This window comes from Chrysemys picta, chromosome 2 (assembly GCF_011386835.1).
Source record: "Chrysemys picta bellii isolate R12L10 chromosome 2, ASM1138683v2, whole genome shotgun sequence".
In the NCBI taxonomy this organism is placed as follows: domain Eukaryota; kingdom Metazoa; phylum Chordata; order Testudines; family Emydidae; genus Chrysemys; species Chrysemys picta.
This window is the reverse complement of record NC_088792.1, coordinates 63,367,110-63,383,249: the sequence shown is the minus strand read 5'-3', so window position 1 is coordinate 63,383,249 and position 16,140 is coordinate 63,367,110. Positions and strand designations below refer to the sequence as shown.

The 16,140-nt window shown below is 41.3% G+C and overlaps 1 protein-coding gene across 1 annotated transcript; it reads left to right on the top strand.

Moving 5' to 3' along the window:
- Positions 1-4,505: 4,505 nt before the first annotated feature.
- TOMM7 (translocase of outer mitochondrial membrane 7) lies at positions 4,506-13,840 on the top strand. Its single transcript, XM_005290843.4, has 3 exons — positions 4,506-4,700; positions 10,937-10,985; positions 13,611-13,840. Exons 1-3 carry the CDS (start codon positions 4,598-4,600, stop codon positions 13,624-13,626), a joined length of 168 nt encoding a protein of 55 aa, XP_005290900.1. The 5' UTR covers positions 4,506-4,597; the 3' UTR covers positions 13,627-13,840.
- Positions 13,841-16,140: the final 2,300 nt, after the last annotated feature.

Genomic DNA, 16,140 nt, shown 5'->3' with positions numbered 1-16,140 from the left:
TCCCTGGGGAGGGGAGACCCAGTGAGGCTGTGGGGTACCCCCGGTCTGAAAAGGGCACCAGGGTGCAAAAGGGACTTGGGACCCAGTGTGAAGCGGGACACCGGCCTGAAGAGGGCACTCCTGGGTCGAAGAGCTAATTCCCAAGACGACCGACAGGAGGAACCACAGGGGTGAGTTGCCGTCCTGTTACAGATGCCTAAAGGAAACTGGAACAAAGGACTATAACTACAGGGGTGTGAGTGGTTGCTGGAGCCAGGCCATAAACCACAACGTTTGTCTGAAAAGGATTGGGCCCAGACTAGGAAGGAGACTAGTCTGTGAAAGAAGCTTATTGGAACATCTCTGAGGGTGAGATTTACCTGTATTCAGTTTCCTACTGTATTAGGCTTAGACTTGTGTGCTTTATTTTGCTTGGTAACTTACTTTGTTTTGTCTGTTATTACTCGGAACCACTTAAATCCTACTTTTTATAATTAATAAAATCACTTTTGCTTATTAATTGAACCAGGGTAAGTAATTAATTCCTGGGGGAGCAAACAGCTGTGCATCTCTCTCTATCAGTGTTATAGAGGGCAGACAATTTATGAGTTTACACTGTATAAGCTTTATACAGAGTAAAATAGATTTATCTGGGGTTTAGAGTCCCAGAAAGACTGAATACTGGGTGCGGGGAAAGTCCCTGTTAACTGAGAAGCCCCTGGGCTAAATGAATCTTAGTTTGTGTGAACTGCAGAGGGATATGGCCCAACCTCTTGGTCTGTGCTGTATCCGACAGGTTGTCTAGCTCAGCAAGACGGGAGTGGACGGAAGCCTTGTCTGGCGGGGGTTTGTTCTCAGTGGTATCAAAAAGAAATCCTACAAAAAGTGGAAATACAGACAAATTGCTACGAATGAATAGAAAAGAAAAGAATAGCACAAGCATGTAGGGACCGAATCAGAAAAGCTAAAGCAGAAAATGAGTTACACTTAGCAAGGGATATAAAAGAAAATAAGAAGAGGACTTGTGAATACATTAGGAGCAAGAGAAAGATGAAAGAAAGTGTAGGTCCACTACTTAGCAGGGAAGGAGACCTAATAACAGATTTCAGAGTAGCAGCCGTGTTAGTCTGTATCCGCAAACAGAACAGGAGTACTTGTGGCACCTTAGAGACTAACAAGTTTATTAGAGCATAAGCTTTCGTGGGCTACTGCCCACTTCTTCGGATGCATCTGAAGAAGTGGGCAGTAACCCACGAAAGCTTATGTTCTAATAAATTTGTTAGTCTCTAAGGTGCCACAAGTACTCCTGTTCTTAATAACAGATGACAACAAGAAAGCTGAGGTGTTTAATACTTATATTGCTTCAATCTTCCTTAAAAAGGTTAATTATGACAAGAAGGCATAGACTTATTCTGCAGCATGGGAGATTTAGGTTAGACATTAAGAACATCTTTCTAACTATAAGGCTAGTTAAGCTATGGAATAAGCTTCCAAGGGAGATTGTTGAATCCCCATTGTTGGAAGCAAAGATGTGTTCAGGCTTGACAGAGCTTTCTTTGATCTAATGGTCTAATAGCTTAGTATAAGCAGAACTGCACATGTGTAATAAAATCTAAAGTAATCATAGGCTGAAGGGACCTCAACAAATCCTCAAGTCCAACTCCCTGTGCTGTGGTAGGACCACGTAAACCTAGACCTGACAGATGTTTGTTCAACCTGTTTTTTAAAACTTCCAATGATGGGGATTCCACAATCTCTCTTGAAAGCTTATTCCAGAATGTATCTACCCTTATAATTAAAAAGTCTTTTCTAATATCTAAACAAAATCTCCCTTGTTGCAGATTAAGCCCATTACTTTTTGTCTTAAATTTGGTGGACATGGAGAATAATTGATCACAATGTTCTTTATAACAGCTCTTAACATATCTGAAGATTGTTATCAGATCTCCGCTCAGTCTTCTGTTCTGAACACTAAACATGTCTAATTTTTTTAACCTTTCCTCATAGGCCAGGTTTTCTAAACCTTTTATCATTTTTGTTGTTCTCCTCTGAATTCTCTCCAATTTGTCCAGATCTTTCCTAAAGTGTGGCGTCCATAATTGGACCCAGGACAATAGCTGAGGCCTCACCAGTGCCAAGTACAGCAGGACAATTACCTCTAGGGTCTAACACACAACTCTCCTGTTCAAACATCCGAGCCTTTTTTCAGTTGCATTATATTGTTGACTCGTATTCAATTTGTGATACCCTATAATCCCCAGATACTTTTCAGCAGTTCTACCACTTTGCCTGTTATTCCCCATTTTGTAGTTGTGCATTTAATTTTTCCTTCTTAAGTGAAGTACTTTGCACTGGTCTTTATTGAATTTCATCTTGTTGAATTCAAACCAATTCTCCAATTTGTCAAGGTTGTTTTGAATTCTAATGCTGGCCTCCAAAGGGCATGGAACTATTTCAAAAGTATTTCAGTAGGAGGGTGGTGAAGCACTGGAATAGGTTACCTAGGGAGGCGGTAGAATCTCCATCCTTAGAGGTTTTTAAGGCCCGGCTTGACAAAGACCTGACTGGGATGATTTAGTTCAGGTTGGTCCTGCTTTGAGCAAGGGGTTGGACTAGATGACCTCCTGAGGTCTCTTCCAACCCCAATCTTCTATGATTCTATGAACCCAAGTACCTTTCTGACCCCCCCCCCCCCCCCCCCCCGTGCTGGTATTATTCTTTTGTACTCCTCCTTAGCAATTTGTCCATATTTTCACTTTTTGTAGGATTCCTTTTGAATTTCAGGTCATTAATGAGCTCCTGATGGAGCCACATTGGCCTTTTACTGTTCTTCCTATCTTTCATATTGGGATAGTTTGCAGTCGTCCCTTTAAGATTGTCTCCTTGAGAAACTGCCAGCTCTCTTTAAATCTGTTTTCCTTTAGATTTTTCTTCCCATGGGATCTCACCTACCAGTTCTCTGTTTGTTAAAGTCTGCTTTTTTGAAGTGTACTGTAATTATTTTGTGGTGCTTGATCCTTTCTTTCCTTAGAATCATGAAATCTGTCATTTCACGATCACTTTCACACAGATTTCCTTCTCCTTCAGATGTTACCAATTTCTCCATTAGTCAGAATCAAATTTAAAATGGGTATCCCCCTTGGTTAGTTCCTACACTTTCTGGGGTGAAAAGCTGTCCCCAATACTTTCCAAGCACTTTCTGGAAATTTTGTGTTTTATTTATTATTTCTCCAACAGATGTCTGGATAGGTAAAGTCCTCCATTACTACTACGTCTGCTGTTTTGGCTATTTCTTCCTAGAAATGACTCATCCATCGCCTCATGTCTGTGGGGAAAAAGAAAAGATAAAGTAGCTACAAAACTAGAAGAAACTGGTTTGAGTGAGCATAAAGCCTGTACTGACAGGAGAGAAGAGTTTATAAGAAAACAAGAGACTTTAACTGTCTACACTACTGTTTATGTCAGCAGAACTTATGTCGCTTAGGGGAGTGAATTCCCCCCCGAGTTACAGGAGTTACTCCAACATAAGCGCTGGTGTGGACAGCACTATGTCAGCAGAAGCTCTGCTGCTCATGGAGGTAGTTTTATTATGCCAATGGGAGAGCTCTTTCCTGTCTGCATAGAGCCTCTTCACCAGATGCGCTACACCACTGCACGTGTAGACCTGCCCTAATACATATGTATAAGAAAAGATATCAAAACATTATACATAATTTGTGCAACAAAGGGAAGATGAAGCTGTGAATTGTCCAGTATTGGAAGGGACTATGGTACTGGTGAGATTGTCTTGATGTGCTTCCCACTTGTAAGTAACTGATACGGTTTGGTAATATTTTGCCTTAATAGAGATGTTAGACCTATCTGCTAAGTGGTGAATTTCAATCCAACACCCATCGCTGGAGGTTTTAAGAACAGGTTGAACAAACATCAGCCAGGTATGGTCTAGGAGTACATGGCCATGGCCCTGCCCCAGATGAGGGGGCTGGAATAAACGACCTCTGGAGGTCCCTGCAGCCCTATGTTTCTATGATTGCAGCCTAAAGGCTCAGAGCCCAGCAGGCAAATGAAAAGAGCCCAGCTTTACTATTTACATGATTCAGGTGGGCCTCAGATGTGGGTTTGCAAGGCCTGTGGTTGGTAACGTGGAGGACAGGCTCCACGCTCTACCTCCGGGAACACAGCTGGGCCCAACAAGCAATGCCAGTAATTGCTCCCACGGCGCTGGAGCCGAGGCCCAGGCCGGGACTCGCGTCCACAGCTGCAGCGAGGCCCCAGGCTGAGCAGAGGCGGCCCGCGGGTGCGTTTGCGGCAGCGCGTTCAGGGGGTGACTGCGAGGCCCAGGAAGCGGGACGAGGCACCGGGAGTCCAGCCCGCTCTCGTTCCGCCACAGGCAAAGGGCCTAAGGCGGGAACGAGACGCTGACGCTTTGTTCCATCCCGCGCTCGCCAAGAGGCTCCCAACGCCACGCCCCTTCCGAGTGTGTCCGCGCGGCCCCGCCTCCCCCGCGCACTGTGACGTGGAGGGGCCTGAGCAGGTAGCTACGTTCCCGCGGGCGCCGCGCCTGCGCAGTTACAAGCCCTAAGGCCGCGCGCAGCGCTCCGTCTCTCGCGCTGCCGGGATGCCGAAGCTGAGCAAAGAGGCCAAGCAGCGGCTGCAGCAGCTCTTCCAGGGCGGCCAGTTCGCGATCCGCTGGGGCTTCATCCCCGTCGTGCTCTATCTAGGTCAGTGCCCGGCCCGGAGAGCGGAGCCGCGCTGTCCCCGTTCGGGGAGCCTGCCTGGTCACGAGGCCCGCTTGGCCGCGTGGGGCCCGGGGAGGGAACACTGCGCCCCCCACTCCCAGCTGGGGCGCGGGCTGGAGCACGTGGGTTAGCCCCTCACCGGTCGGGGGGGGGGGTAGCGGGAGATTCCGGGTCACGCGGGGGCCAGTCCCGCACCCGCAGCGGTTGTTGCCGGTTGGGCGGAGGGGCTGGCGCGTTCGGGCCGGGGGCCTCGCCTGACTCCGCCCTTCTCGCGGCCGTTGGAAAAGGGGGCTCTTGAGCGCGCGGCGCCTTGTTTAGCCTTTAGTCCTTTGGGGCGGAACCGCCGCTTCCAACGGCCGCTGGGCTGGAGGGACAGGCCAGGCCTCGCCGCTCCAGAACCGCCCTTGCCAAGGGCTGTTGCCGGGGAGACGACGCCCAGACCCGCCCCTTTCCAGTGGCCGCTGGGGAGGGAGGCAAGGCCCCCGTGTGCTCCAGAACTGCCGCGCCCCATAGTTGCAGGCACTAGGGTGGAGTTTGACACTTAAGTGACCTGACTTCACCTAGACCTGTGCTCTGTTCCTTTAGGCCAGTGGCGCTCAACCTTCCCAGGCTACTGTACCTGATTTGTCTTGCGTCCCCCCAAGTTTCACCTCATTGGAAAAACCTGCTTGCTTACAAAACCAGACATGAAAATACAGTTGTCACATCACACCATGACTGAAAAATTGCTTGTTTTCTCAGTTTGTATAAAATTTTAGTTGATACTGACTTTGCAAGTGCTTTGTATGTAGCCTGCTGTAAAACTAGGCAAATATCTAGATGAGTTGATGATCCTCTGGAAGACCTCTGCGTACCCCCAGGGATACGTGTATCCCTGGTTGAGAGCTACTGCTGTAGGCAATGGCCGTGTTGGGGAGGGGAGTGTAATTTTTATACATGTTAAGTTTTAGTTAGTAAAGGCAAGGCCTTAGGTTCTGGCTGCCAGCTACAGGCTTAGTCCTGGTCTACTCTTAAAAATTAGATCGACCTAGCTATGTCACTCTTGGCTTTGAAAAATATTGCATCCTAGGCAATGTAGTTAGGCCAGTGGTTCTCAAACTTTTGTACTAGCGACCCCTTTCACATAGCAAGCCTCTGAGTAAGACCCCGCCCCCATATGAATTAAAACCACTTTTTGATATATTTAACACAGTTATAAATGCTGGAGGCAAAGCACAGTTTGGGGTGGAGGCTGACCGTTTGCGACACCCCTGCCCCCCCCCCCCACATGTAATAACCTCGTGACTCCCTGAGGGGTCCCAACCCTCAGTTTGAGACTCCCTGAGTTAGGCCAACCTAACCCTCACTGTAGACGTAGCTACGGTAGGTTGATTGAAGGATTATTCTGTCAACCTAGCTGCCACCTCTGGACGCAGTAGATCTACTATGGTGATGGAAAAAACCCTTCTGTGAACATATGAAGTGTCTACACTATGGTGACATGGGTGCAGTGTTGTCGCTGTGTTGCTGTCATGTAGACATGGCCATAGAGAAAAGATGCCCAGTGCAAGAGCTTTGTTTGCATAGCACCAAAGTATGCTGGTCAAACTTTAAAAACAAATGATGCAAAGTCTCTGCCCTAAGGAGCTTAGCCTTAGGAAAAAAGAGTTTGTGGTATTGTGATTGAAATGCAGCATGAAAGTCTGATTAAAAGGTCTTTGTTTTCCAATTAATAAATAACTGGAAAAATTAGGTCTTCTGTGTCCCCTATGTACTCTTTAACAATTGCATATGTTAAATCTATTACAGTTTTGTGGATAAAACATCTTTATGATCAGTTTAAATGTTATGTCTTTTTTTTAAAAAAAGACTCCAGTTATTTCTTTAATCCTGCTGCCTAATTTTGAGTCTGAATGTTCAAACTTACCAAATATACTCGTTCATAATTTGAATTATTTTTAGTAAAAAAGGAACGCACCAGAGAAGGGGGTTGGCTTATGAACGGGTATAGAGAAGGAGAGGTGGGACACAGCCCCTCTCCCCAACAGAGGGAGCAAGGAGAGGCAGCAGAGCAAGAAGGGAGGAGGTGGGGCCAGAGTCTCTCCGCTTCTGGACACGCTGCCCCCCCCACCCCCCAGCCTCCAAAGGCTCCGGGGCTGCTTTACAGTGCTCAAATTTGCATCACTTGGGGGGGGGGGGGTGTTTTTCACACCCCTGAGCGAAGAAAGTTTCAGTGCTGTAAGTGGCAGTGTAGACAAGGCCTTCATTTTTTATTTAAATTGGATTTGTTTTAGATATATTTTTAAAAGAATAAACCTGTTTAAAATTTGAAACTGACAACCTTCATTAAGCCCAAACTTACTATAATCTATTATTGTCATTTGAATTGAACAAACAATAATATTCAAGCAGTACATGTTTGCCACCAAAGTTTTAAGAAAATTAAACCACTGAATTGGTGGAAGTCGCTGGCTAAGCAACTGGAACTAGAATTTGTTAAAGTGCTAAACTAGTTTCTGACAACAGTAGCCTCTGGCAGGTATGAAGAGACTATTTTCTTCTTTTCAATTTATTCAATTTGATTATTCAGAGTTGAGAAACTTATTGGAAGTTAAAGCAGGAAAGCTTGTTTTCTTCTTTCAAACGAATAAAAAAAAAGGTGTGAGATGATGAGATTTATTAGTTCTAAAATCTCAAACGACATGGTGATGGAAGGAATCAGTTCAATTTACTAACTACAGATACTTGCTTTTTAAAATAAATTACTTAGTTTTAAATGCACATGTTTGATTAAGCTATCCAATACATTTAAGATCGTTTTAGTTAGCTAATTAAAAACAAAATTGAAGATGTTATTTTTGTACCTTTTTATAATTGAATTCCAATTTCTATCCAAATGCAGCTTGACACACATCACGAATAAAAAAAAATAAAAAATTAGAAAACTAGTAAATAAAAAAATGCATCATTCACCATTTTCTGACATAAGAGAAATGTGAAAATTAAAGAATCTGAATAAATGTATGTTAAGCAATACAATTACATTATTATTTATACACTTTTTTTTAAAAGCATTTTCCTGGTTAGCAAACAGTAGAAAATTTAGTGTAAAGGCTATATTTAGTTGAAAATCAACATGTTTTCATGTTTACCAACCAATGAGAATCAATTTTTCTCTAGAGGGAAATAAAGACAAATATGAAATTAAATTAAAATAATCATTTTGATCAAAGTTCTCTGCTTGCTGACTTAAATCTTGTTTTAAGTTGCAGCTTGTATTGGAGAATCAGTTCTATGAGTTTTCCCTTTAATAACTGTCAGCAGTCCAAAGTGGAAAATACAGCAATTGAAAGTTAATGGGTCAGATTCTTCCTTGCATTCTCAAATCATACTTTGGCTGTTTGTTCAAGGTCTGATCTAAAGCCCAGTGAAATCAGTGGAGGTCTTCCCATTGACTTAAGTGGCATGTGAATCACACAGGCCCTTAGTAATTATCTATCAGAGGGGAAAGACCTTTCTTTATAGAAATGGTACAGGATGATGTGTAAAATATAATTTGATCAATATATTCAGTGCCTTTGAAGCAAAAAGCATCTTTTTTTTGTAGCACAAGGTTACTTCAATAAATTAGAATTTTTTGAATTCTAGTTGAAAGAGTTAATCCCCAATACAAATTGCTTTAAAAAAACAAACAAACAAAAAAAACCCCTGTGCATTAGCAGACTGTCAAGTATCTTATTTTCTTTACAAATCACAGTTTTGTGTAACCTTTTAAATAGCACTAGTAGTAATGTAGGATTTGAAGAGTTTATTTTTAGTGCTGGCACAATCCTTTTTAATTGTGCTATGAATGGTGCTAACAATTTTTAATTCATTTAAATTAGGGCTGTCAAGCCATTTAAAAAATGAATGGCAATTAATCACGCGATTAAATAATAGAATACCATTTATATAAATATTTTTGGATATATTCTACATTTTCAAATATATTTCAATTACAACACAGAATACAAAGTGTACAGTGCTCACTTTATTTTTGATTACAAGTATTTGCACTGTAAAAAAAATAGTATTTTTTCAATTCACCTAATTCAAGTATTGTAGCATAATCTTTATCATGAAAGTTGAACTTACAAATGTAGAATTATGTACAAAAAAACTGCATTCAAAAATAAAACAATCTAAAATTTTAGAGCCTGGAAGTCCACTCAGTCCTACTTCTTGTTCAGCCAATCACTCAGACAAACAAGTTTGTTTACATTTGCAGGAGATAATGCTGCCTGCTTCTTGTTTACAATGTCACCTGAAAGTGAGAACAGGTGTTCCAATGGCACATTTGTAGCCGGCATCGCAAGATATCTATGTACCGGATGCACTGAAGATTCATATGTCCCTTCAGCTTCAACCACCATTCCAGAGGACATGGGTCCATGCTGATGATGGGTTCTGCTCGATAACAATCCAAAGCAGTGCAGATCGACTCATGTTCATTTTAATTATCTGAGTCAGATGCCACCAGCAGAAAGTTGATTTTCTTTTTTGGTGGTTCTGGTTCTGTAGTTTCCGCTTTAAGTCTTCTGAAAGTATGCTCCACATCTCGTTCCTCTCAGATTTTGGAAGGCACTTCAGATTCTTAAACCTTGGGTTGAATGCTGTAGCTATCTTTAGAAATCTCGCATTGGTACCTTCTTTGAATTTTGTGAAATCTGCAGTGAAAGTGGTTTTTAAAATGAATAACATGTACTGGGTCATCAACCGAGACTGTGATAACATGAAATATATGGCAGAATGCGGGTAAAATAGAGCAGGGGACATACAATTCTCCCCCAAAGAGTTCACTCACAAAAATTTAATTAATGCATTATTTTTTTAATAAGTGTCATCAGCAGGGAAGCATGTCCTTTGGAATGGTGGCCGAAGCATAAAGGGGCATACGAATGTTTAGCGTATCTGGCACGTTGAATACCTTGCACTGCCAGCTACAAAAATGCCATGCAAATGCCTGTTCTCACTTTCAGGTGACATTGTAAATAAGAAGAGGGCAGCATTGTCTCCTGTAAATGTAAACAAACTTGTTTGTCTTAACAATGGGCTGAACAAGAAGTAGGACTGAGTGGACTTGTAGGCTCTGAAGTTTTATATTGTTTTGTTTTTAAGTGCAATTATGTAACAACAATCTACATTTGTAAGTTGCACTTTCACGATAAAAAAAGATTGCACTACAGTACTTGTATGAGGTGAATTGAAAAATGCTATTTTTTTGTTTATCATTTTTACAGTGCAAATATCTATAATCAAATAATACACACTTTGGTTTCAATTACAACACAGAATACAATATGTATGATAATGTAGAAAAACATCTAAAATATTTAATAAATTTTCAGTTTTCAGATTAATTTTTTTCAGTTAATGGTGTGAGTTAACTGTGATTAATTGACAGCCCTAATTTATATTCAAATATACTTTAAGTGCTACATAAATCCTGCATCTGATAAACATCGCTTGTTAAAGTACACAGGTAATGTGTTTAAAAATATTGTGGAAAAATGTGATGTGATTGGCTATTTGGAGAGTTGTGTAACTTGCTAAAACTGAATAAACCTGTGCATACAAATTTAAATTTTTGGAAGTACGGGGGGGGGGGGGAGGAAGGAGGTGAGAGAAAATATAGACTTGTCTTTCACTTTCCTCTTCTTGACCTACAGTTCCCTGAGTGGATTTTGTTCCCTCCTGTTTGCTTAAAAGAAAAGAAAGGAAAATCTTGTTTCATGACATATTAATGAGAGTTTCAGAGGGACCTTAAATGGGTTTTCCCATTTCTTTCTTCTTTCGCTTAATTAACTTTACCCATTGGTTCTGTTCCCTGCATAATTCACGTTATGATTAACAGCTGGGGGATGCTTATACTAGCTAGAAGTAATCGGAGTGTCGTCTTCTAAATGTTATGTTGCTTTCTGAACAAGATAACAAAAGATGTAGCTTTAGCATAGGTGATAGAGGTTAGTCATTATGAAATTTTAGAGCAAAGACACAGTCCATTAAAATACGGCTAACAAGATGTGCTAATCTTAAAATATTGAGAAGAATGTGAGGTTTCTATACTTGTTAGAGTATGATTTGTGTATATATAATTGTTTTTTGACAGCTTTTTTTAATTTACTTAATTTGAGAGTGGGGAAAGAACCCCAACTGTGTTTTGGTTAGCTGCTGATATAGGTATATATTTGTTATTTCAGGTTTTAAGAGAGGTGCAGATCCTGGAATGCCGGAGCCAACTATTTTGAGGTACGTATACACATGCAAAAATAATGCAGAAAGCTAGGAAAGAAAACAAAACTTTAGGCTCAGATGTGTCTTCCTCCCACCCCCCCTCTCCCCATCTAGGCATTAACTGCCAGGAAATGCCATCTTCATTGATCATTGTCATCATAGTTTGAGAACTTCCTTCATTATGGGCTTCTTGTCAAAAGTGAATTTTTAATTAGCTTGTTAGTCATTAAAATAGTGAAAGGGAGAACTAGTAAGTCATGAAAGAACTTGAAAATTATTTAAGCACCACCACTGTGCTCCAACAAGTCTGAAATGAAGTTTGTACAGTGTGAAGGCAGGATGTGCTATAGGAGGGTATTTATCTCTCCTTCTCATAAGGAGGGAAGGAGCCCCATATCTTGTCCTCTGCAGCCACAAATGGTGGGCGAGTGTCTCTCTCCACGCGTGCAAAGTTCTCCAACTGAATATTTTATTTAATTTTTTTTTTATACAACAGTGATTTGGGTTACTTCACATTTCCCCTCTTAAGCCTGTGAGTTTACTGCTCATTTAGAGTTTTCATAGCTCCTGTGTTTATTATGCATTCTTTTTATATGAGCTCTTCCTCCTGCCCCTCTGAACAGCTCCACTGCTTTCTATTGGAAATTTAAAAAAACAAACAAAAAAACCACACACCCAGAGACATTCTGGAGTGGGGATAGTGCCATGTACTGCAAACTGGCCCATGCTTCTGAATAGACAGGCCAACTACACGAGCAGCTTTCCAAGTCCTCTATTATATACCAAGACTAGTAGACTGGGTAATTGTATATTATTAAAACTGTAGGAGAGAATCATTTATGTGAAAGTGTCTTATTACTAGAACTACAAATAGTGCATTGATGTGTAGTATTTGCTGCTTTTTTTGGAATGGGATAAATGAGAGCCACTCTAACGATCAGATGGCATAACACTTTCACTACCTTTTTTTAATCCAAGCAGCTCTAGAATTGATATGACTGGGAGATGGTTAATATTTGGCAGGCCTTACTAGGAAGTGCCTTTGAACAGTCTAATTAAAACTATTTTTGATTGATGGAGTTATGACCTTTTGACAAATAGCGGCTTACGCACATACAGTACTTTGCAAAGCTTATAGTTATGCAGCTGAAGAATGTTGTGCTTCACCGCTAACTTAGGAATGAAGCTTAGTAGTGACTGAGTCAGATCTCCCTGGTATACTCTTGGTGTTATGAGATAATATTTGCAAAGCTCCTTGAGAGAGGGATTCTTTTCACCTCTATTCATTTGGAATGGTGTTCTAGTGTTGTCCAAGCAAATATGTTAACCTGAGAGGGGAGCAGTTCTTTCTAAAAAATAAAATCTAGATAATTCCATTTAAAAAGGTACATAAATAGAATTAATTTGTCAAGTTAAGCATGCAAAACTCTGGAAATGGAAGTTAAGGTTAGACCCATGTGAGTATGCATTATGATAGATTAAATTACACGATTGCGTAAAAATATAATGTAATATGTTTATAAAGCACACAGGGAATGAGAAAAGGTGCCTGCCTCATTTAATGGATATCTTGTAAGTTTTATATGAGGTATTTGAGAAACAGATAATAATGTAAATTAAAGATTGTATCAATGTACGTACACAAGAGGAAAGAGTTAACGTTGTTTCATTCCTACCTTTGATTAATCTTAATTCAACCTTATTGTTCTTCAAATACTGTCTTTTGAGGAAATATTAATGCACTACATGTAAATATTGGGTTTTATCTGAAGATCTTCACACGGTTTAAGAAGAGTAAGCCTCACAACATCTTTGAGATAGGGACATTCTATACCTGCTTTATAGATGAGGAAACAGGTGCAGAGCAGAGAAGTTAAGTGATTTGATGATGATTAGACAAATGCTTCACTGTAACTCTTTTGTTTATTAAAAAAGACATTCATGGAAGGAGGCCAATGCTTTTTTATTTTTTATTTTTAAGTACTGAATAAAAGGAAGTGAAAAATCTTGACAAATGTCTTTGTTGCAGTGCCAGTAACTTAGTAATACTGTACCAAAACTGATTAATATAAAAGGATAGTATACTAAGATACTATTGAGCCCAGGTGGGGGGCCAGATACCCACAACTCCTCCCACCTCCCCAGAGCCCAGACACTCGCTCCCCCCTTCTTTCCAGAGCCCAGCCGTGGGCCCCACAGCCCAGACACACACACCCTCTACCCCTCAGAGCCCAGGGATTAGGAGAAACAACCTGATGCTCCATCCCAGACTTGTGTGGAGTTTCCTGCATGCTGCTATCTCCTTCCCTCAGGGCATGCTGGGAACTGCAGCTGCCAGGAGCCCTCTAGCTCCCTTCCCTCGCCCCCGCAGTGTTTTCTATGTGCGAGCTGGCCTCTGCGGAGTGGTGGCCAACAGCAGTGCAGCCCATTTCTGTGGGGGGAGGAAGGAAATGCTGCGTACACAACATGAATTTCTGCAAAATTCTTCATTGCACAGTAGTGCAGTTTCCCCCCCAGGTGTAGTAATGTGCATTGAACCAGAGTTGTACGTCCTGTCTTGTGTTTAGAAAGACTATGTTCTTTCATTTTTACTTTAAAATATATATTACAAATCTAACTTTAATTTTCTGTCTATTTTAGTCTACTTTGGGGATGAAAGATTGGTCATACTGTACAGGAACCATTTGATGGACAGAGAAAATGAAGATGTGAACCTTCACAAGGCTAAGGAAGGAGTACACTTTATCACATTACACTAGCTGGCCTGAACAGCTTTCTGATGGCATAGATGTACATACAACAAAATGGAATTTATATTGACCTAATTTATTTGGTTTACAGTGAAATTAAATAAATACAGTTTGAATCCATGTGTATAGTCTCTAATCCTTTAAGGTTAATTAATATAATGGGGGAAATCTTGCTTTTTTTAGTTTAAAAAGTAATTATTTTTAAATTGAATATCACGCTTTTTAGTGCAAGTGTATTGATCCTTTTAATCTACAGTGTTATCCTTTACATCCCGGTGTGTCTTGAAGTTTCAGAATACAAGTTCACTATAAAATAACAGAAACTAATTTACTGTTAGTATGTCTCTAACCTGTTGCTGTCTTCTAAGGCACTTCATCATTCAACCTTTCTACTTAATTCTTGCTTATTGTGATCTTCCAAGCACAGGCTGTTCTACCATCCATCACTTAAGATTAGTCCTTTGAGTATTATGAAGTGTAAAGCTGTAATTACCTTACTTTTGTAATCTAAGGCTGTCTATACTACCATGGTAAATTGACCTATGCTACGCAACTCCAGCTATCTGAATAATGTAGCTGGAGTTGATGTACCTTAGGTTGAGTTACCGTGGGGGGTTGATGGGAGAAAATCTCCCGTTGATTTACCTTACTCTTCTCGTTGGGGGTAGAGTACATGGGTCGACTGGAGAGCGATCTGCTGTCAATTTGGCAGGTTTTCACTAGACCCACTAAATCGACCACCGGTGGATCGATCTCAGAGCCTCAATCTCGGCTGTAATGTAGACCTGCCCTAAGTGTCAGTATTGTCCTCAAAAACAGCGAAGAGTCCTTGTGGCACTTTAGAGACTAACAAATTTATTTGGGCATAAACTTTGTGGGCTAAAACCCACTTCATCAGATGCATGGAGTGGAACATATAGTAGGGAGGTGTAAATACACAGCATATGAAAAGATGGAAGATGCCTTACCATGTGGGGGGTTAGTGCTAACGAGCCAATTCAATTTAAGTTGGAAGTAGGCAATTCTCAACAGTTGACAAGAAGGAGTGGAAATCACTTTTGAAGTGTTCTTCTGGTTTTTGAATGTTAATTCCTGATGTCCGTTTTGTGTCCATTTATTCTTTGGCGTAGAGACTTTCCGGTTTGGCTAATGTACATGGCAGAGGGGCATTGCTGGCACATGATGGCATATATCACATTGGTAGATGTGCAGGTGAGCAAGCCCCTGATGATGTGGCTAGGTCCTATGATGGTGTCCCTTGAATAAATATGCGGACATAGTTGGCACCAGAGTTTGTTGCAGGGTTTGGTTCCTGGGTTAGTGTTTTCTGTGTGTGGTGTGTAGTTGCTGGTGAATATTTGCTTCAGGTTGGGGGGGCTGTCTGTAAGTGAGGACTGGCCTGTCTCCCAAGGCCTATGAGAATGAGGGATCGTCCTGCAGGATAGGTTGTGGATCCTTGATGATGCGCTGGGGAGGTTTCAGTTGAGGGCTGTAGGTGACAGCTAGTGGCGTTCTGTTATTTTCTTTGTTGGGCCTGTCTTGTAGTAGGTGACTTCTGGGTATTCTTCTGGCTCTGTCAATCTGTTTGTTTCCATCAATCTCAGCCTGGACCAGTCACACACGAGATCCACTTCCTAGACACTACAGTGCTAATAAATGATGGTCACATAAAATCTCCCATTGATTTACCTTACTCTTCTCGTTGGGATAGAGTACAGGGGTCGACTGGAGAGCAATCTGCTGTCAATTTGGCGGGTCTTCACTAGACCTGCTAAATCGACCGCCGGTGGATCAATCTCAGAGCATCAATCCCGGCTGTAGTGTCAGAATTGTCCTCAAAAACTAGAGGTCCTTGTGGCACTTTAGAGACTAATAAATTTATTAGGAGAACACTTCAATCTCCCTGTCATTCAATAACAGACTAAAAAGTGCAAGTTCTTCAACAAAAAAAACTTCAAAACCAGACTCCAACGAGAAACTGCAGAACTGGAATTAATTTGCAAACTGGACACCATCAAGTAAGGCCTGGGAGAGAATGGGTCACTACAGAAACTAAATCAATTGGTTCGTCTCTAAGGTGCCACAAGTACTTCTCCTTGTTTTTACAAAAACTAATTTCCCCTTGCTAAATACTCACACCTTCTTGTCAACTGTTTTAAGTGGGCCACCTTGTTTACATTGGCCTCATTAACACTACAAAAGTGATTTCCACTCCTTGTCAACTGTTGAGAATTGCCTACTTCCAACTTAAATTGAATTGGCTCATTAGCACTAACCCTCCCCCCACACACACTTGGTAGGGCAACTCCCATCTTTTCATATGATGTATATTTATACCTCCCTACTATATGTTCCACTCCATGCATCTGATAAAGTGGGTTTTAGCCCACAAAAGTTTATGCCCAAATAAATTTGTTAGT